We start from the raw sequence: 15,708 nt of genomic DNA, 5'->3' as shown, positions 1-15,708 counted from the left end.
AACTAAGAAGACTACACATTGTATGGTTACAATAATGTGAATGCTACAAATGACAACATTGATACAAAGAAGAAGTAGCAATAAAGGCATTTGTTTATGTGAAGAAGGAGGATTTGTGATGGAAAAGAATCATGTGGGCAACTTGTTCAGGTAAGAAAATATTTTTCTTGACCTGGTTGCTAGTTTTAGGTTTGTCCATTTTTTTTTTTTTTTTTTTTTTTAGTTAAAAACCCTTTTATTGATCTAAAGTAATTGCCAAAAACTAGGCCAAAGAGGAACTTTACTTAAGCTTAATGCTCTTTTTAACTCCAGCACGAATGCCATATAGTTCACCACTATAGCGCTGCTCTTCTCTATGCACTTCACGAACCTGGCCTCGTCTTCGAATTTTGGCTCTTCTGAACTTTTCCCTATGTTTAACTCTGGGATTTCTATCAATCTTCTTTCTTCTAGGTGTAAGTCCCCTATTTTTAGCAATCTGGTAGGTAATGGCTCTCTTTGCATTTTGATCTTCGAGAGCCTGCTCCTCGGCACTATTTTCTTCCTTCTTTCTTTTTAACTTTTGCCCATCTTCCATTTCCTTATAGTATTGGAGTGCAGCTTCATCAAAATCAGGATCCTCAGACGGATCAGCAGTAGCAGCAGCCTTTGCCTTGGTTTTGGTTAATTTTTCTTTTGGATTCAGTCCTTTCTTTACAGCACCATCCTTGACTGTGAGTAGGTGATGGATTTCGGAGGACAGTTTCTGATCCACAACGGACAGATCGTTGATCAGATTTCTGTAGCTAACCAGCCTTTCTATAACAGGGTGTCCATGTGCAGGAGCTCTCCTGGCTTTTAATATCAAATAAAAACTAATGTTTGCGCAGTAGTTCAAGTAGAGGTTATATTTAGTCTTCAGGTATTGGCTTCCATTTCCAGGTGGAATGACCCCTTCCTCCACCAACTGTAACAATGGCTCTAACTCATCCTTCACTTCTGTCAACTTAACTTTGAGGTCTTCAATCAGAAGAATAAAACCTATAAAAATATAAAATTCTGAAATATTAATTTAAAATCACGTCTACTTCTTATTAAAAGTATTAATTTTATTATTAAAATTAAGTTAATATGTCCTTCCTCTTGTTTATATGAATACTGAGCCAAATAGTATTCATAAATTTATTTCATATACATTGCACTAAATAAATGTTCCCTTTTAAACTATACTTAGGCATATTGCAAATAGTTTTTGTATAACCTAGATAATTATTTTCATAAAATGTATTATGATGAGGCTAAAAACAAATACCTTTCACAGCATAATATCTTCTGTCATGTAGATATTGACCAAAAAAGAGGCTGTCTTGATAGGGTTTCACTGTCAGGTGGATATCTGTGAATTGCTTCTTTCTCAAACTGTGTGCACATATAGCAATTGTATAATAGTACCAATCACACACTAATAATGAACAAACAGCAGCAGAATGGATCTCATAATAGAACAAAAAACAATCTATAGCAGAGCAAATAGCTCTTCAGTTTTTCAACTGGCAAGAAAAACTGCTTGAAATTGTGATTTGGCAGTTCATACCAAAGAAACAAAGATGAAATAACTTTCTGCATCATGAATTTCCTGATCAGGGTCCAACAGATATAAACACTGGACTGAGTAGTTCTTCTTTCTTTTAGACTTAACACAATGAATTGATGCCTGATAGAACCCCTGAAGTTTCCAAATGAGCCTGTGATACAAATTGCCAATTAAACGAAATAATTTTAAGGGAAAAAAATAAACATGACATCCTTCATTTGCTGTGATTCTGTGTATAATTATAGTCAGTGAGATTAATGAATTTAATCACTAATGGAAGTAAATATCTTATTATATATTATGTATTTTCTAATATAATTAGAGAATGATGTTAGAGGATGACTATTGAATAGTTGAGTTTCACACACACAAAAACACCCGTTATACATAAAAACGAATTATCTTGAGTAATTATTATCATGGATATACTTACCATATGCATGGGTTTCCATGTCTAAATTAAAAAAATATCTTATTGTGACAACAGTATTTTTATAGTTCCCAGAATTGCTTTGCATCTACTTTTTTAAATCAATACAAATAACTATATTAAGTTTTGAAGATCAATGTTGAACTTGCTTTCTCAAATCTTAAATAATCACCTTCTCCTGAGAGAAGTCAGAAACAGAAAACATTAGAGAACTATTATAACTGATTTTTCTTAGAATTGCAAAAGTATTTGTGAAGCAGTAAAAGAAGGAAGGAGCTGGGGGGGTGGTATCTAACATAATTACTGGCATTTCAGAAGACAGACTTATTTAGAGATGACAAACCAAGTGCAAAATCATTCTTTACTAACTTTACAATAGTTCTTCCCAAACTAATGTCCCATTAATAAAACTAAAGAAAATCCTATTGATTCTTACCTAGAAATGAGAACAAACCTGCCCTACTATTTGTTCTTATATAATACTTACAAAATACCCCTTTAAAACATGGCAGATGAGGTAGAGAATGTTAGCAGTCAGAGTAACTCAAGAGAAACTATATTTGCCTTTGAAAACCTCAGTGTCTACCAGTGAGTAATAACAAGGCTGGCCTCCTACTTTGTTTGTCCTGATAAATTCTACTGTCATAAAGCAAGATTTCATCCTCTCCATTTTTATACATGTTTCAGAAAATATAGAAGTAGTTGTGTTGGTTTTCATCTAATTTTGTTTGTTTTAGCTAGGGTCTTACCGCCTGGCTGGAAGTCACTATGCAGTCAAGGCTGGCCTAGAAATCACAGAGAACAATCTGTCTCTGCTTGCCATACACTGGGATTAAAGGCATGTGTCACCTACCACACTGAGACATGTAGTTTTAAGAGGTTTGAGGTTTTAGAAAAACTTACTCCTGTAAATCTATAGAATGATATAAAGTAGTGGTGGGGAAATTATGGGAATTGTTCACATATTTCTGTCCATCTTCCTTTCACCACTCAATAAGGAATAGGGTATGTCACTAGACATAATTTTGGTGAAATTGATTTTTCAGACCATATGTAATATCCTTAACCCTTTGAGTGAGTTTAACACATTGAAATATTTGTCTTTTTTCATTTTTATAACATGTTTGAGATTATAATGTAATAATATTTCTCTCTTCTCTTTCCTTCCTCCAACACTTTCCTACATCCCTCCTTGCTCTATTTCAAACTCATGGCCTCTTTTTTTCAGTAAGTGTTATTGCATGCATGTGAATATTTATATATAAATATAGCCTACTCAGCCTGCATAATGTTATATGTATGCTTGTTTTGAGGGCTGCTCATTTGTTAATTGAGTAACCGATTGGTATACACTTTTCGGGGGAAGACTATTTTTCCCAGTATCAGCAATCTTCAGTTGTCTGTAGTTCTGTGTGTAAGGCTGAGGCTTTGTGGTTTTTTTCTCCATCCTCTTTGGCATGTTTGTTTTTGTCATACTTGTTCATTTGATGTTTGGGCAATCGTATTGGTGAAATTTTATGGGTGTAGCTTCTGACATTACTAGGAGACACATTCTTTTATATTTTTGGTTGTGAGCCTAGCCTTTAATGGCTGAGCCATCTCGCCAGCCTAGAAGACACACTCTCAAAGCAAACTCTGTGATCATCTGGCTCTCAATTTTTTTCTGCCCCCTCTTCAACAGTGTTCTATGAGCCTTAAGTATGGGAGTGTATTGTAAATGTAACCACAAGGACTAGGCTTAAGAGCTCTGCATTTTGATTGGTTGTGGTTTTCTGTAATTGTCTCCACTTGTTGCAAAAACAAACAAACAAACAAAAATTTCCTTGATGATGGGTAAGGACTACATTTACAAAGACAAGTGTTTAGATTGTTATTATCTTGTTTGTTTGGTAAAGCAGTGGTTGTAGATTCTCCTCCAATGTCTTAACTTCACTAGAACTTAGTAGCTAGCTAGGTTTTTCAGTACCATTCATGGTTTCCATCTTGTTCAGCAGGTCTTAAGTCCAATTAGAGAGCTGTTGATTACTGCTTAGTTATGTGTGTCACCACTGAACTCTTTAGGGTTATCATACCATATTAGTCATTGCTCTGGGTGTCTATGACACTTATAAGCAGTAGGTTACCTCCCCTTTGGAAATTGTCATGCTGTTTTCTGGTACCATGAGAGCTAGTCCTCCGGGAAGGGACATGCAGGATAGTTCCAGTCCAATGTTGTCTGGGTGCTGTTTCTGAAACATATTGTATCTTCAGCAATAAGTATTTACGTTCCAACTCTGGAGAGCTAAAGCAAGCTAAGCTATATATTCTAGGAATCTCTTAGGCAGCCATGGCTAAGAACTCAAAGGGAACTTTGACTGTCTCGTTTGGGGTTTTTTGTTAAGTGGTCTTTGGCTCTTGAAAGGAACGTTGTCATCTCAGATAAAAAAAAAGTTTATTAGAAATATGTATGTATTCCCCACCCCATTTTTTTTCTCCCCTCAGGGTATCCAGGCTGATTGCACACCAGGCTGGACTGGAGAAAGTGTATCTGGGGGAGGGGGGGGCAGGTGCATGCAGGCAGGATCTTAGTCATTGAGCTGAGTATGCACAGGCAAAAAACTCATGCCCACAAATAGCTTCAGAGAATTAGTTTGTTTATTGGAGGGAAAGGGAATATTTATGTCTCTGGAAAGGTGGCCAGGGTCTCTCGAGCAAGCTTTGTGTGACCATGTATAATTGGCCAAGACAGGGGTGTTAGAAGATACCTCATTTTCATACTCAGGGAATGGAGACTGTGTCCAGCAAGGAAAACCCTTAAAAGATCAAACAAGGAGTGAATCCAGATAACTGTCAAGGAAATAAATTCTTACTGTGGTTGATGGTGGAGCAGTCAACTCTATGGTGTTAGGTAAGGAGTGGGGAGAGAGCCAACTTCTGCCATCCTGATCTGAGGTATCCAGGATTGAAGCTCTCCTCAGCTCTTTCTCTGTAATCATGGGCTTCTATGATCCCACAGCTCCTCCCTATTGTTTTATAAAGTAGCAGTATCATCATAGTCATCACCCTCTAGTTTGGGAATCATTTGTTATCGAACTGGAACCTGGTTGGCAGTGACTCTGTCAATATGGCTTACTTTTAGTTTTAGAAATTATATGAAACAGGGTGTCAGAAGGAGGAGGACCCCCAATTTCCAGTATGGGACCAAATATGGGAAAAAGCTAAGCTACCAAAGGTTTTAGTATCATGTGGTAGGGGTTCGGGGCACATACTGTGCCCACAGAACTCACTGGAGATTTTTGAACATTTGTATGCTTCGTTTCACTAGTCCAGATTCATTGACATAGAAGCAACATTCTTTTACCAACACAATGTAAATCCCTCCCTGTTGAGCAATTAAGTTCAGAGCTCTCTTATTTTATAATACAACCCCTACTAGTTAGGTGATATGACTTGAGACTGTCTGCAGTGGAAAACATGGCCTGGTCAAGCTTGTCCTGCAAGTCTCTGACCAAATGGTGTGCTTGGATGAGGGCTACTCCACTGGCTTCCATGGTGCCCAGTGAGGTGGTGAGACCCATTCCAATGAGCAGAGGGCTGAAGTCCTCCTTTTTCTTTAAGTCTCCTCCTCTCTGTAAGGACAATTCTTCAGGCTCATAGAGATAAACCTTGAAAATGGAGTTTTAACACAAGGACTGGAAATGTTACTGCACCTGAGAAGAGCAGGACAGGCAGGAGGAGGTGAGTATTAACACATATTGGCTTGGTGACAGTGATGCTATGGAAACATGTAGGATGGGACCCTGAAGAGGGTAACAGGAGGCAAAATGGGATAGATATATTAAAAGGAGAAATGTTTTATCTGTGGGTAAGTGCCCATGGGGTTCAATGAAATGTTAATGAAAACAGCTTCTAAGAATGGCCAGGAGAGGGAAGTGCAGAGAAACATTGAGAGGATTTCCCTTCAGCAAAGTGGTTGGATACAAAATTAACTTAAAAAAATCAGTAGCTCTCCTGTATACAAAAGACAAACGAGCTGAGAAAGAAATTAGGGATACAACACCCTTCAAAATAGCCACAAATGACATAAAGTACCTTGGTGTAACCAAGCAAGTGGAAAACTTGTATGAAAAATAGCAGCAACAAAAAACAAAACAAAACAACAAAAACAAAAATACTACAAGTCTCTGAAGAAAGAAACTGAAGAAGATATCAGAAGACGGGAAGATCTCCTACATTCATGGCTTGGTAGGATAAACAAAGTAAAAATGACCATCTTACCAAAAGCAATCTACAGATTCAATGCACTTCCCATCAAAGTACCAACACAATTGTTTATAGAACTTGAAATAGCAATTCTCAACTTTATATGAAAATAAAAAAACCCAGAATAGCTAAAACAATCCTGTACAATAAAAGATCTTCTGGAGGTATCTCAATCCCTGATCTCAAGTTGCATTATAGAGGAACAGTAATAAAAAATGGCATGGTACTGGCATAGAAACAGAATGGTGAATGAATAGAATTGAATTGAAGCCCCAGAAATAACCCACTCACCTACAGAACACCTGATTTCTGACAAAGATGCTAAAACCATACAGTGGAAAAAATATTGCATCTTCAACAAATGGTGCTTGTCTAACTGGATGCCCATGAGTAGAAAAATGCAAATAGACTCATATCTATCAACCTGTACAAAATTAAAGTCCAAGTGGATGAAAGACCTCAACATAAAACCAGACTCACTAAATCTGTTAGAAATAGTGGAGAAGAGCCTCAAACTCATTGTCAGATGAGACAACTTCCTGACCAGAACACCAACAGCTCAGGCTCTAAGATCAACAGTTAATAAATGGGACCTCATGACACTGAAAATCTGTAAAGCAAACTACCTTGTCAACTGAACAAAACAACAGCCTACAGACTGGGAAAACATCTTTACCAATACTACATTCAACAGAGGGCTAATATCCAGAATATATAAAGAACTCAAGAAAGTAGACATCAGCAAACCAAACAATCAAATTAAAAAATGGGGCACATAGCTAAACAGGATTCTCAACAAAGAAACATCAAATGGCAGAAAACACTTAAAGAAATGCTCAACATCCTTAGTCATCAGGGAAATGCAAATCAAAACAAACAAACAAACCTCTGAGATTCCATCATACACCTATCAGAATGGCTAAGACCAAAAACTCAAGTGACAGCATATGCTGGAGAGGATGTGGAGAAAGAGGAACCCTCCTCCACTGCTGCTGAGAATGTAAACTTGTACAATCACTTTCGAAATCAATCTGGCACTTTCTCAGAAAATTGGGAATAGCACTACTTCAAGATTCAGCTATACTACTCCTTGGCAAATACTCAAAATGATGCTCAACCATACAACAAGGACATTTGCTCAACTATGTTCATAGCAGCTTTATTCATACTATCCAGATACTGGAAACAGGCTAGATGTCCCTCAACCAAGGAATGGATTTAGAAATTGTGCCATATTTACACAATGGAATATTACTCAGTTATTAAAAACGGGGTAGTCATGAAATTTGCAAGCAAATATATGGAACTAGAAAAGATCACCCTGAATGAGATAACCCAAAAGTAGAAAGACACACATGGTATATACTCACTTATTAGCAGATATTAGCTTTATAATACAGGATAAACATACTAAAATCTACAGACCTAAAGAAACGAAACACTAAGGATGACCTTATGGAGGATGCTTAAATCTCATTCAGAATGGCAAAGAGGATAGACACCAGAAGCCATGGAAGAGAGGGAACAGGATGGGAGTCTACTTTGGAGGGTACTCTGAAAGGCTCCACTCAAGAGGGGATTGAAGCAGATACTGAGGCTCATAGCAAAACTTTGGGGAGAACACTGGGCTTCTTATGAAAGAAGGGGGTGAGGATAGATGTACATGGAAGGTACAGAAACCTTACAAGGAAACCAACAAAGCTAAAAATTCTGAGCCCAAGGGTTCTTGCAGAGACTGATACACCAACCAAATACCATACAAGGAGAGGACTTAGACCCACAGCTCACATGTTGCTGATTGGCGGCTCAGTCTCCACATGAGTTCCTGAGTAAGGGAGCAGGGTGTTCCTCTACCATGAACTTGGTTGCCTGCTCTTTGACTACTTTTCCCTGGTGACGTAGCCTTGCCAAGCCACAGAGGAAGAGGATCCAGGCAGTTCTGATGAGACATGATAAGCTATGTGCAATTGGCAGGGAAGGAGAACTCCCATTTCAATGAACTATGAACAAGGGATAAATGGGAAGACAGAAGGATAGTGGGACTGGGAGGAATTGAGGGAGGGGACTATATTTCACATATATAATGAATAAATTGTAAAAAAAATTACTTTGAGAGGAGTTAGGGTGAGTGGTTAGGGGACAGAAATCAGCTATATATAAGCTATTTATTGAACATATTGTAGCCAGGAGGGAGGTGACTTAGACCTTCTTTCAAGTTTGATCTTTCTGTTGAAGAATGTTAAAGTGGGTAAAGTCCAACTTGGAGGCCGGAACACACTGGTGGGAGATGCATAGTTCAGCTACAGGGTATGTGGTATAGGTATTGGGGTAGAACTTACCCACAACTCACATTCACCATTGATCCTTCCAGGAGTTACCAACAGAAAACTTAAAATAAGTGTTAATGTTGGCAAGGATGGTGCCACCATTACTAGTGGATTCAATTCCGCATTTCCTATGTCTGCAACCTCCATGTATGGAGAACTCCTAGAGGTAGTCAACTGTGTTGTGGTAAAGAAAGCAGAGGAAAGGACAAAGAATGTCCAGCGGGGAGTATTGGGAGGGTTAGGAAGAGACTGGGAAGTAACAGAGTTAGAATGAAGCATAACAAATACAGCCATAAAAAGAGAGGAAAGTAAAACTTATGGAGGACAGATGGCCTGGACAGCAGCCATTATCTCATGGATGTTCTTCCAAACAATCTTGTTCTGTTGGTGGTGGTGCCTTTTCTACCTAGTCAGTCCTTGATCTGTCAGCAAGACACAGACCATATTCTTGGTCAATGGGGTAGTGTTAGACATTTCTGACTGAAGCCCAAATAGACCTAGACTGGTCCTGTGGAAAGACATAAGCAAAACCCTTTCTTGTTTAAGGAGAAGTTTGGTTCCTTCCAAATCCCATCCAAGGAGTATACCTTAACAGTAGGATAGGAGGACTTACCCCTGGTGAGTGTCAATGGAGGAATTTGCAGAAATGTTCGCAGCACTTGTAAATATTAAATATATTTAGAGTTGTCAGAGCCATCAACAACTCTATGCTGGGGGTGTAGGCATTTGTCTTTTGTTTTTAAAGTTGGTATTTCAGGGTTTGGTGTGTTCTTTCTAATATCATTTGGTCCTGGGGTTTGGAGGGAATTCCGTGTAGTAGACAATCTCCCATTATGAGCAGGTTTTGAAGTAGGAGCTAGTAAAGGCAGGGCCATTGTCAGTTGTTATCTGTTGAAGAAGGTCCATGATTGCAAAGGTGGCGATCATCTTTTTCAAGTTTTCTCCCATTTCGGTAGCCCACATAAAATGTGAAAATTTGTCAACAATAACAAAGACATATTTTTGATAGCAGAATTGGGGAATGTGGGTGGCATCAATTTGCCAGTGGGCATTGGATTTGAGACCTCAGGTGTTATTGCCCATAGTTTGTAAAATTGGGGTAGTAATAAGGGCTGTATAAGATGAACATTTTTTATTATCCTCTGGAGCTGAGCAAGAGGTGTTAGTATATAGGCAGCCTGCTTCTGAGTTGCCTAGTAACCTATGATGTCACAATGTATAGCCCACCAGGTGTACGGCAGAAGCTGTTCAGCTGCACATGCACAAGCAAGAAAACAAGAAGTCTACAATGTCCCAACCCTGACAGGTTGGGACACTGTTGACTGTTTCAAATGCAGCCAGAAAGGATGCTGGTCCTGAAGCTGTTTCAACAAGCCACTCCTGGCCTGTCCCAGACTGGCCTCTGGAAGTAAAAATGTTTCCAAGCAGGCTTGTTCTCTGTGCCTAGCCATGGAGATTCAACGAGCACAAGAGCTATAGACACTTCCAGCCTTCAAGTTCCTTGGCCTGGTAGAGGACAAATGGCTCTTAGATTCAGCGATGTCTACCAACCTCACCAAGCACAGGGTATTGCTAAAGGTCTCTTTTAACTTCACACTCAGGTCCCACAGTCATATTGCCAACTTTTGTCTTGAGAAGCTTCAGGTGCCTTCTCAGTCTTCATATGCAGAAAACCAGCCCTTAAGCCTCACTTCTAGAGCTGTTACTGTCCAGTTTAGACACAGCCTGTTTGTTGTCAGACTCAAGAAACAGGTTTCAGATGTAACCTTTTACCATCTCTTTAGCTAAAGAACAATGAATGCAGTCTCACATATGTCTCATGGTAAATAACTAGATATGAGACCTAAGGATACAGAAATTTAACTTATGAGGATCTAAAAAAGTGTTTTAAGGTTGGTTAATGGAAACTATGAGTGTTTGAGGGTCTAAGAAGCTATTGTAAGGTCGTTAGATATAAGTTATGGAAAGTGATTCACAAAAACGTTTGAAAGTCTAAGATGTTTTACTTCTTTCCTCTGCTTCCACTTCTACTTCAAGGAAGGCCTTGTCTTTCTAGAGCTCACCTTAAAGAATGTTTATACTCTTAACACAAAGATGTATGTCTACTGTCTTTTCTAAAATGTATGTTTCTCTGCAAAGTACAATGATAATGCTAACATGTCTAAATTTTTTTGCCTTTGTAAAACTTAAAAGGGATTCATATAAGCTACAGAAAATCCACCCAAATCCACCTCTCAGGTCAACTGGGATACAGATAGGTACTCCACCTATTGTCTATCTCAAAAGGTAGGATGCCTCCCACCCTTCTTCCCTGGTTTTGGGACTCCTCTTTCCTGGGAACCTGATTGCTCAATCCATACATCCAACACCAGTGGCAGATTTTTTAGTTTCTTTCCATGGTTAGTGTAAACATTTCCGTTTGTCTGAAAGACTGACTGGTATCTCTCCATTTCAATGGGGAATGGATAATCCCCTCCCTTCTCGCAGACCCTCACACAGACACCTTCCCTTGGATGAATAATCTTTTCTTTTTACCAACATGGTCTCTCAGCTTTTCTTTCCTCTCTTGAGTCTGGCATGCTGTCAGAAAGTCCTAGTACTAGGTGAGGCATGTCTCCCTGGGAGTCATCCCTGTGGCCCCTAGCAATGCTCCTGTGACCTTCTTTGCCAGCTTGTGCCCCCCCATACTTCTGGAGACTCCCCAAAGACTGCAGAACTGACTTTTCTCTCTTCACTCATGGGCATAGTGTCTTCCACCATACCCCCAAGCTCTCCTATGAGGTACCTTCAAAATTTGTATACCTAAGGCCTGCTTTAAGACCCTCTAGGCTTACATGCTTCTGCAACCAAATTTGGCCCCAGTATTCCGGAGATGACAGATCCAAAATAAAACTTTTTAAATTATATCAGAAATTGGGTAAAAGGGGGTTCTCTCTGGTAAATGGTGGTTCTTATGTTCAACTCTCTTTTTCTGTCTCTGTTTACTCTCCCACAAAGTTTCAAACATACACCTAAAATTAATGTACACCTATTTTTTTCCTCTGGAACCTATGTAGCTTTGTCTTCTGCCTATATAAATGTTCCAGTATCCTGCCATACCCACACATTTCCTACATCCACAACAGTGCCAAAGCAGTTACCACAGGTGTTCCACTCTGACCTCACAGATTTCATCAAACTGGACCTGAACTTTCCCTCTCACCCACAGATGTTCTCACGGATCCTAGACAGCATCAGAACAGTATACTCTTCCTGGTCTTGGCCAACATTTCAGCATTTAGCCTCCCTATCGCCCCCTGTTGTCAGCAGTAAGTAGCTAAAGATGATTGATATATTCACCCATTATCCACTTATTGTCAACAAAAGGCTGGAGTGATACACTTCAAGCCCAGGACCAACATCTCCAGGTTCTGCCAGCATTCCTCAGTCCCGGTCTGCTGATGGACATGGCTGGAACTCCATCCTCTGCCCTGAACTTTCCAGGGCAGGTGCTTCTCATCCTCCTCACCATGTAATCTAGACATTTTAGAGCTCTTACATTTTCCCTCTCTCTCTCTTATCCCCTTGCATGGTGACCAAGGGCTGCTTCCAATGAACCTACATTTATATACTTTAACTTGCTTTACAAGAGAAGCAGTCTAATGTCCCCTTTTTTTTTAATTATGAAAAAGGGAGGAATGTTAACATATAGACAGCCTGCTTCTGGATTGCCTAGTAACCTATGATATCATCATGTGTCACCCACCATGTGTGTGGCAGACACAGTTCAGTTGTGCATGCACAAGCTATAAAGGACCAACACACCACTTTGTCTCTCCTTTACTCTTCTCTCTTGCCTTTCTCTCTTGCTCCCCTCTCTTAACTTTCTTTATTACTCTCTTATCTTCCTCTCTTGCTCTCTTGGCCTTGATTTCTTTCTTGGGGGCTGCTCACCATGTCTCTCTCTTTCCTTTTCCTCTCTATCTCTACAACTCCATTCAATAAATCTCTTTCATATAATATCTGTTGTGTGTGTGGCATCATTTTTAAATAAATACTAACAAGAGGAACATGAGGGAAATGGTTGTGGAACATTTTAATATTTGTGTTTGTGTGTGCAAATGAAATAGATCTGCTTGCTTCATGGAGGCTGTGAATGCTCCTGTAGAGGAAGTCTGAAAAGCAAGGACCTTTCCTTTAGATATTATGCCTGGCAAGGAGCTACATATTGTATGTAAAGTGGAGTGGTTCTTTCTTGTAAGAGGGTGGAGACATGGACAAGAAGAGGGAAAAGCAGATTGGTGTCTAATTTGACAAAGGATCTCAATAAACAAGGAAGCAAATTAAAAGAAAGAAAAATCTAAGTTCTAGGCCAGCTGTGTTAGTTCCTTCTGCAGAAGCAGAGACATGCCCATTTTTCTTTGGAATATAGGTGCTGCAGCTCTGCGCTGCAGGTACTTAGCTGAAAATCTGGCAAGTATCCCATGGCTAGAAAGTTGTGAATTTCAGCTGAGTTGACAAGCAACTCCCAGCCAGAAGGTTCTGAGTTCCAGCCACCACGATCATTTTTTTTTTCTAGTGGAAATCTTTGTGGCATCATGGGAAAGCTGTCTTAGGGGTCTTGGGGTCTCTCATGGGGAGGGTATTTTTGTTTTCTTGTTCTTCCCAACCCTTCAAGCCAACCCTTCAAGCCATGTGTTATTCCCTCTTTGTGTCCCACTGCTGCTGCTCTGGGAGAGGCACTCAAGGTTGTGGCTTGGGTGGCAGCTTCTGGGCATACTTCCACCATGGCAGTGCACTGCTATTGGTTCTAGGAAGGCTGGGGTGAAAGAGGAAGGTAGTGTCACCCATGGCTTTGAACCATCTCATTCCAAGTGTTATAGCTCCCCAGCAGCATCACAGAATTCTAGGGCAGATTGAGTGGGGCCATAGTGTTCTTGGGGAGGAGGGGCTTTTATTCCCTTTTATGAGGTCAAAGAGAGTCTGGGCAGTGCTTGAAGAAAAAAAAAAAGAGAGAGAAAGCCAGGGTTAAAGCAAGTTAAAGTTACCTAAAAAGTTCTTGAAGGAGGCAAGAGCATCATCTCTCCATAGCACCTTCTGCTGTAAAAATAGCGAGCTGACATGGATTACTCATGATCACTGAGTACTTCCTGTATCAATGTTGTATAAACCATGATCTCTGATTATCTCTATTTAGTTAGTAAAGAAGCTGAATAGCCAGTAACAGAGCAGAGGAGACAGAAGGCAGTACTTCCATTCCCAGTTGAGGGGGAGGGTCTCAGGTAAGGACCAGAGAGATGAGGAAGCCATGAGGAACTGCGAAGGAAAAGAGAGGTACAGCAAAAGCACATGCCAGAAAAAGAGAGTGTTGTACTCAGTTCACGAGACCCCAAAAGACCATCAACCACACCAGGAGTCAGAAATCGTCTGCAAAAGCAAAGAGCCTTTATTTTGGCTTAAGCCCAGACTCCCAGTATGAAATGACACAGCAGTCAGAGGCCAAGAGCCCCTAGCATAGAAATAAGGTGATTTTATAGGGTATTTTAGCAAGGGAAAGGGGCTTCCAGACTTGGTGGTTATGTGATTGGGTGAGATTTAGCAAAAGCAGGCTTGTTACATATTGATTGGCTAAAGGCAAGTTGAGTAACTATTTTGGCAACTGCAAGGAAAATATATAATTGTTTTAGCAACCGCAAGGACAACAGTCATTTTGAACTGTTTCCTGATTGACTGCTGTCAGGGAGGGCACAACTGTATCTTCTGAACTGTTATGGTTTCCTGCAAGTACAAACACATTATTCAGGTTCAGGGGGTGAGAGCTAAGGTAATTAACAAGATGAGGCAAGTACCAAAATGAAGTCTGTTGTGCTCAGATTCTTGAAGAGAGATGGAAAGTGAAAGGGCATGTGGCTGGAAGATAGCCAGATAGCCTAACTGAGCTAGAATAGATGAATACCTGCTCAGCTATAGAGCTTTAAAGCTTGTTGAATGAATCTAATAGGTTTCTGTGTCAAGTATTTGGGAGCTAAGACAGGAACTAGAAAAGGTCCCTATTCATACCATCTTTCAACACCCGGAGAGTGCAGCATGGCTGGGGTATAGGGGCAGAGAAATCAGGGATCTGGCACTGCCTTTGTAACAAGAGTCCTGAGGAATGCAGGACTGCTGAACAGAGGAAAGAGAAGCAGGGCAAGCTGTCACATCAGACACTGATTATGTCTGTTTACATCTTACTTCCAAATCCATAAAAATGTCTTTTGTTTACCTAGATTCCCAAAAGAACCCATATTCCCTTAAATTTAAAGGATTACTTTGAAAGTGTTCCCTAATACTTTTAGCATTCAAACCTACTGTATTCTCTAATCTTAATCCTTTCTCTTCTCGTTTTGTTCTTCCTAATGTTCTTTATGTAATTCCCTGTATCTTTTGTTATTGGATCTTTCTTTATTTATATTTTTATTGCTATGCACTATAAATTTATTATTTGATGTTTTCCATTGCATTGAGAACTCAAGTGCAAATGCTTAAATGAAATAGCAGTGTAGAACAAGCAAAAAGGCCCTTGAGAGGCATTATACATTACCCATATATAAGGTTAATACAGAAGATCAAAAACTCAAAAATGACTCACATTAAACTGTAGAATCACAGAAAGCGTTTACCTAAAATATAATCATTTAATCAGGAAAGTTAGATTTACAAATATCATGTAACTCCATGGCAATAGCTATGGGTGGGAAAGTTATTGGCTTACAAAACTGTTTTTACATCTTTTTTATTTGAAGGAAAATCAACAAAAAGATTTCAGAGAGTTATTCTATAATTAAGTTATTCCAAGAGAAATTGATTTGCAATTGAACAAAATAGTTTTGGTTGCTTTATGGAATTTATATATCACACAACCTAAAACTTTAAGTAGAGAATGTCCATGTAAATACAAGCTAAGATGGAGAAGACAAAAGATGCAATAGTTCAAATAATAATTTAACATAAGTTATTTACTACATGTATTCCATTAACACAAGAGAGTATGCTAATTGCAAACAGTAAGCATACAGTCAAATTTTGTGCAGCATATTTTTGAACAGTGAATAACCTAGTGAATTTTACTGGTCAATCTCTTAAACAATAACTTACTAATTCATTAATATTTTAAA

The 15,708-nt window shown here is 39.3% G+C and overlaps 1 protein-coding gene across 1 annotated transcript; it reads right to left on the bottom strand.

Moving 5' to 3' along the window:
- Positions 1–219: 219 nt before the first annotated feature.
- LOC110543381 (something about silencing protein 10-like) lies at positions 220–11,332 on the bottom strand. Its single transcript, XM_060376770.1, has 4 exons — positions 11,261–11,332; positions 8,585–8,821; positions 5,416–5,647; positions 220–1,020 (listed from the first exon to the last, which is right to left on the bottom strand). Exons 1-4 carry the CDS (start codon positions 11,330–11,332, stop codon positions 281–283), a joined length of 1,281 nt encoding a protein of 426 aa, XP_060232753.1. The 3' UTR covers positions 220–280.
- Positions 11,333–15,708: the final 4,376 nt, after the last annotated feature.

Source organism: Meriones unguiculatus (genome assembly GCF_030254825.1).
Source record: "Meriones unguiculatus strain TT.TT164.6M chromosome X unlocalized genomic scaffold, Bangor_MerUng_6.1 ChrX_unordered_Scaffold_30, whole genome shotgun sequence".
Lineage (NCBI taxonomy): Eukaryota > Metazoa > Chordata > Mammalia > Rodentia > Muridae > Meriones > Meriones unguiculatus.
Note: the sequence above shows the minus strand (reverse complement) of the source record. Positions and strands in the feature narration are given on the sequence as shown.

Excerpts from the sequence above, each read along its gene's own strand:
- LOC110543381 (XM_060376770.1), bottom strand. The coding sequence starts at position 11,332 with ATGGTGGAAGACACTATGCCCATGAGTGAAGAGAGAAAAGTCAGTTCT. Across the intron at positions 8,822-11,260 it reads TCTTTGGGGAGTCTCCAGAA|TCTCTTCCTAACCCTCCCAA; the intron begins GTATGGGGGGGC and ends GTTACTTCCCAG. Across the intron at positions 5,648-8,584 it reads ATGGTGAATGTGAGTTGTGG|GTTTATCTCTATGAGCCTGA; the intron begins GTAAGTTCTACC and ends TCCATTTTCAAG.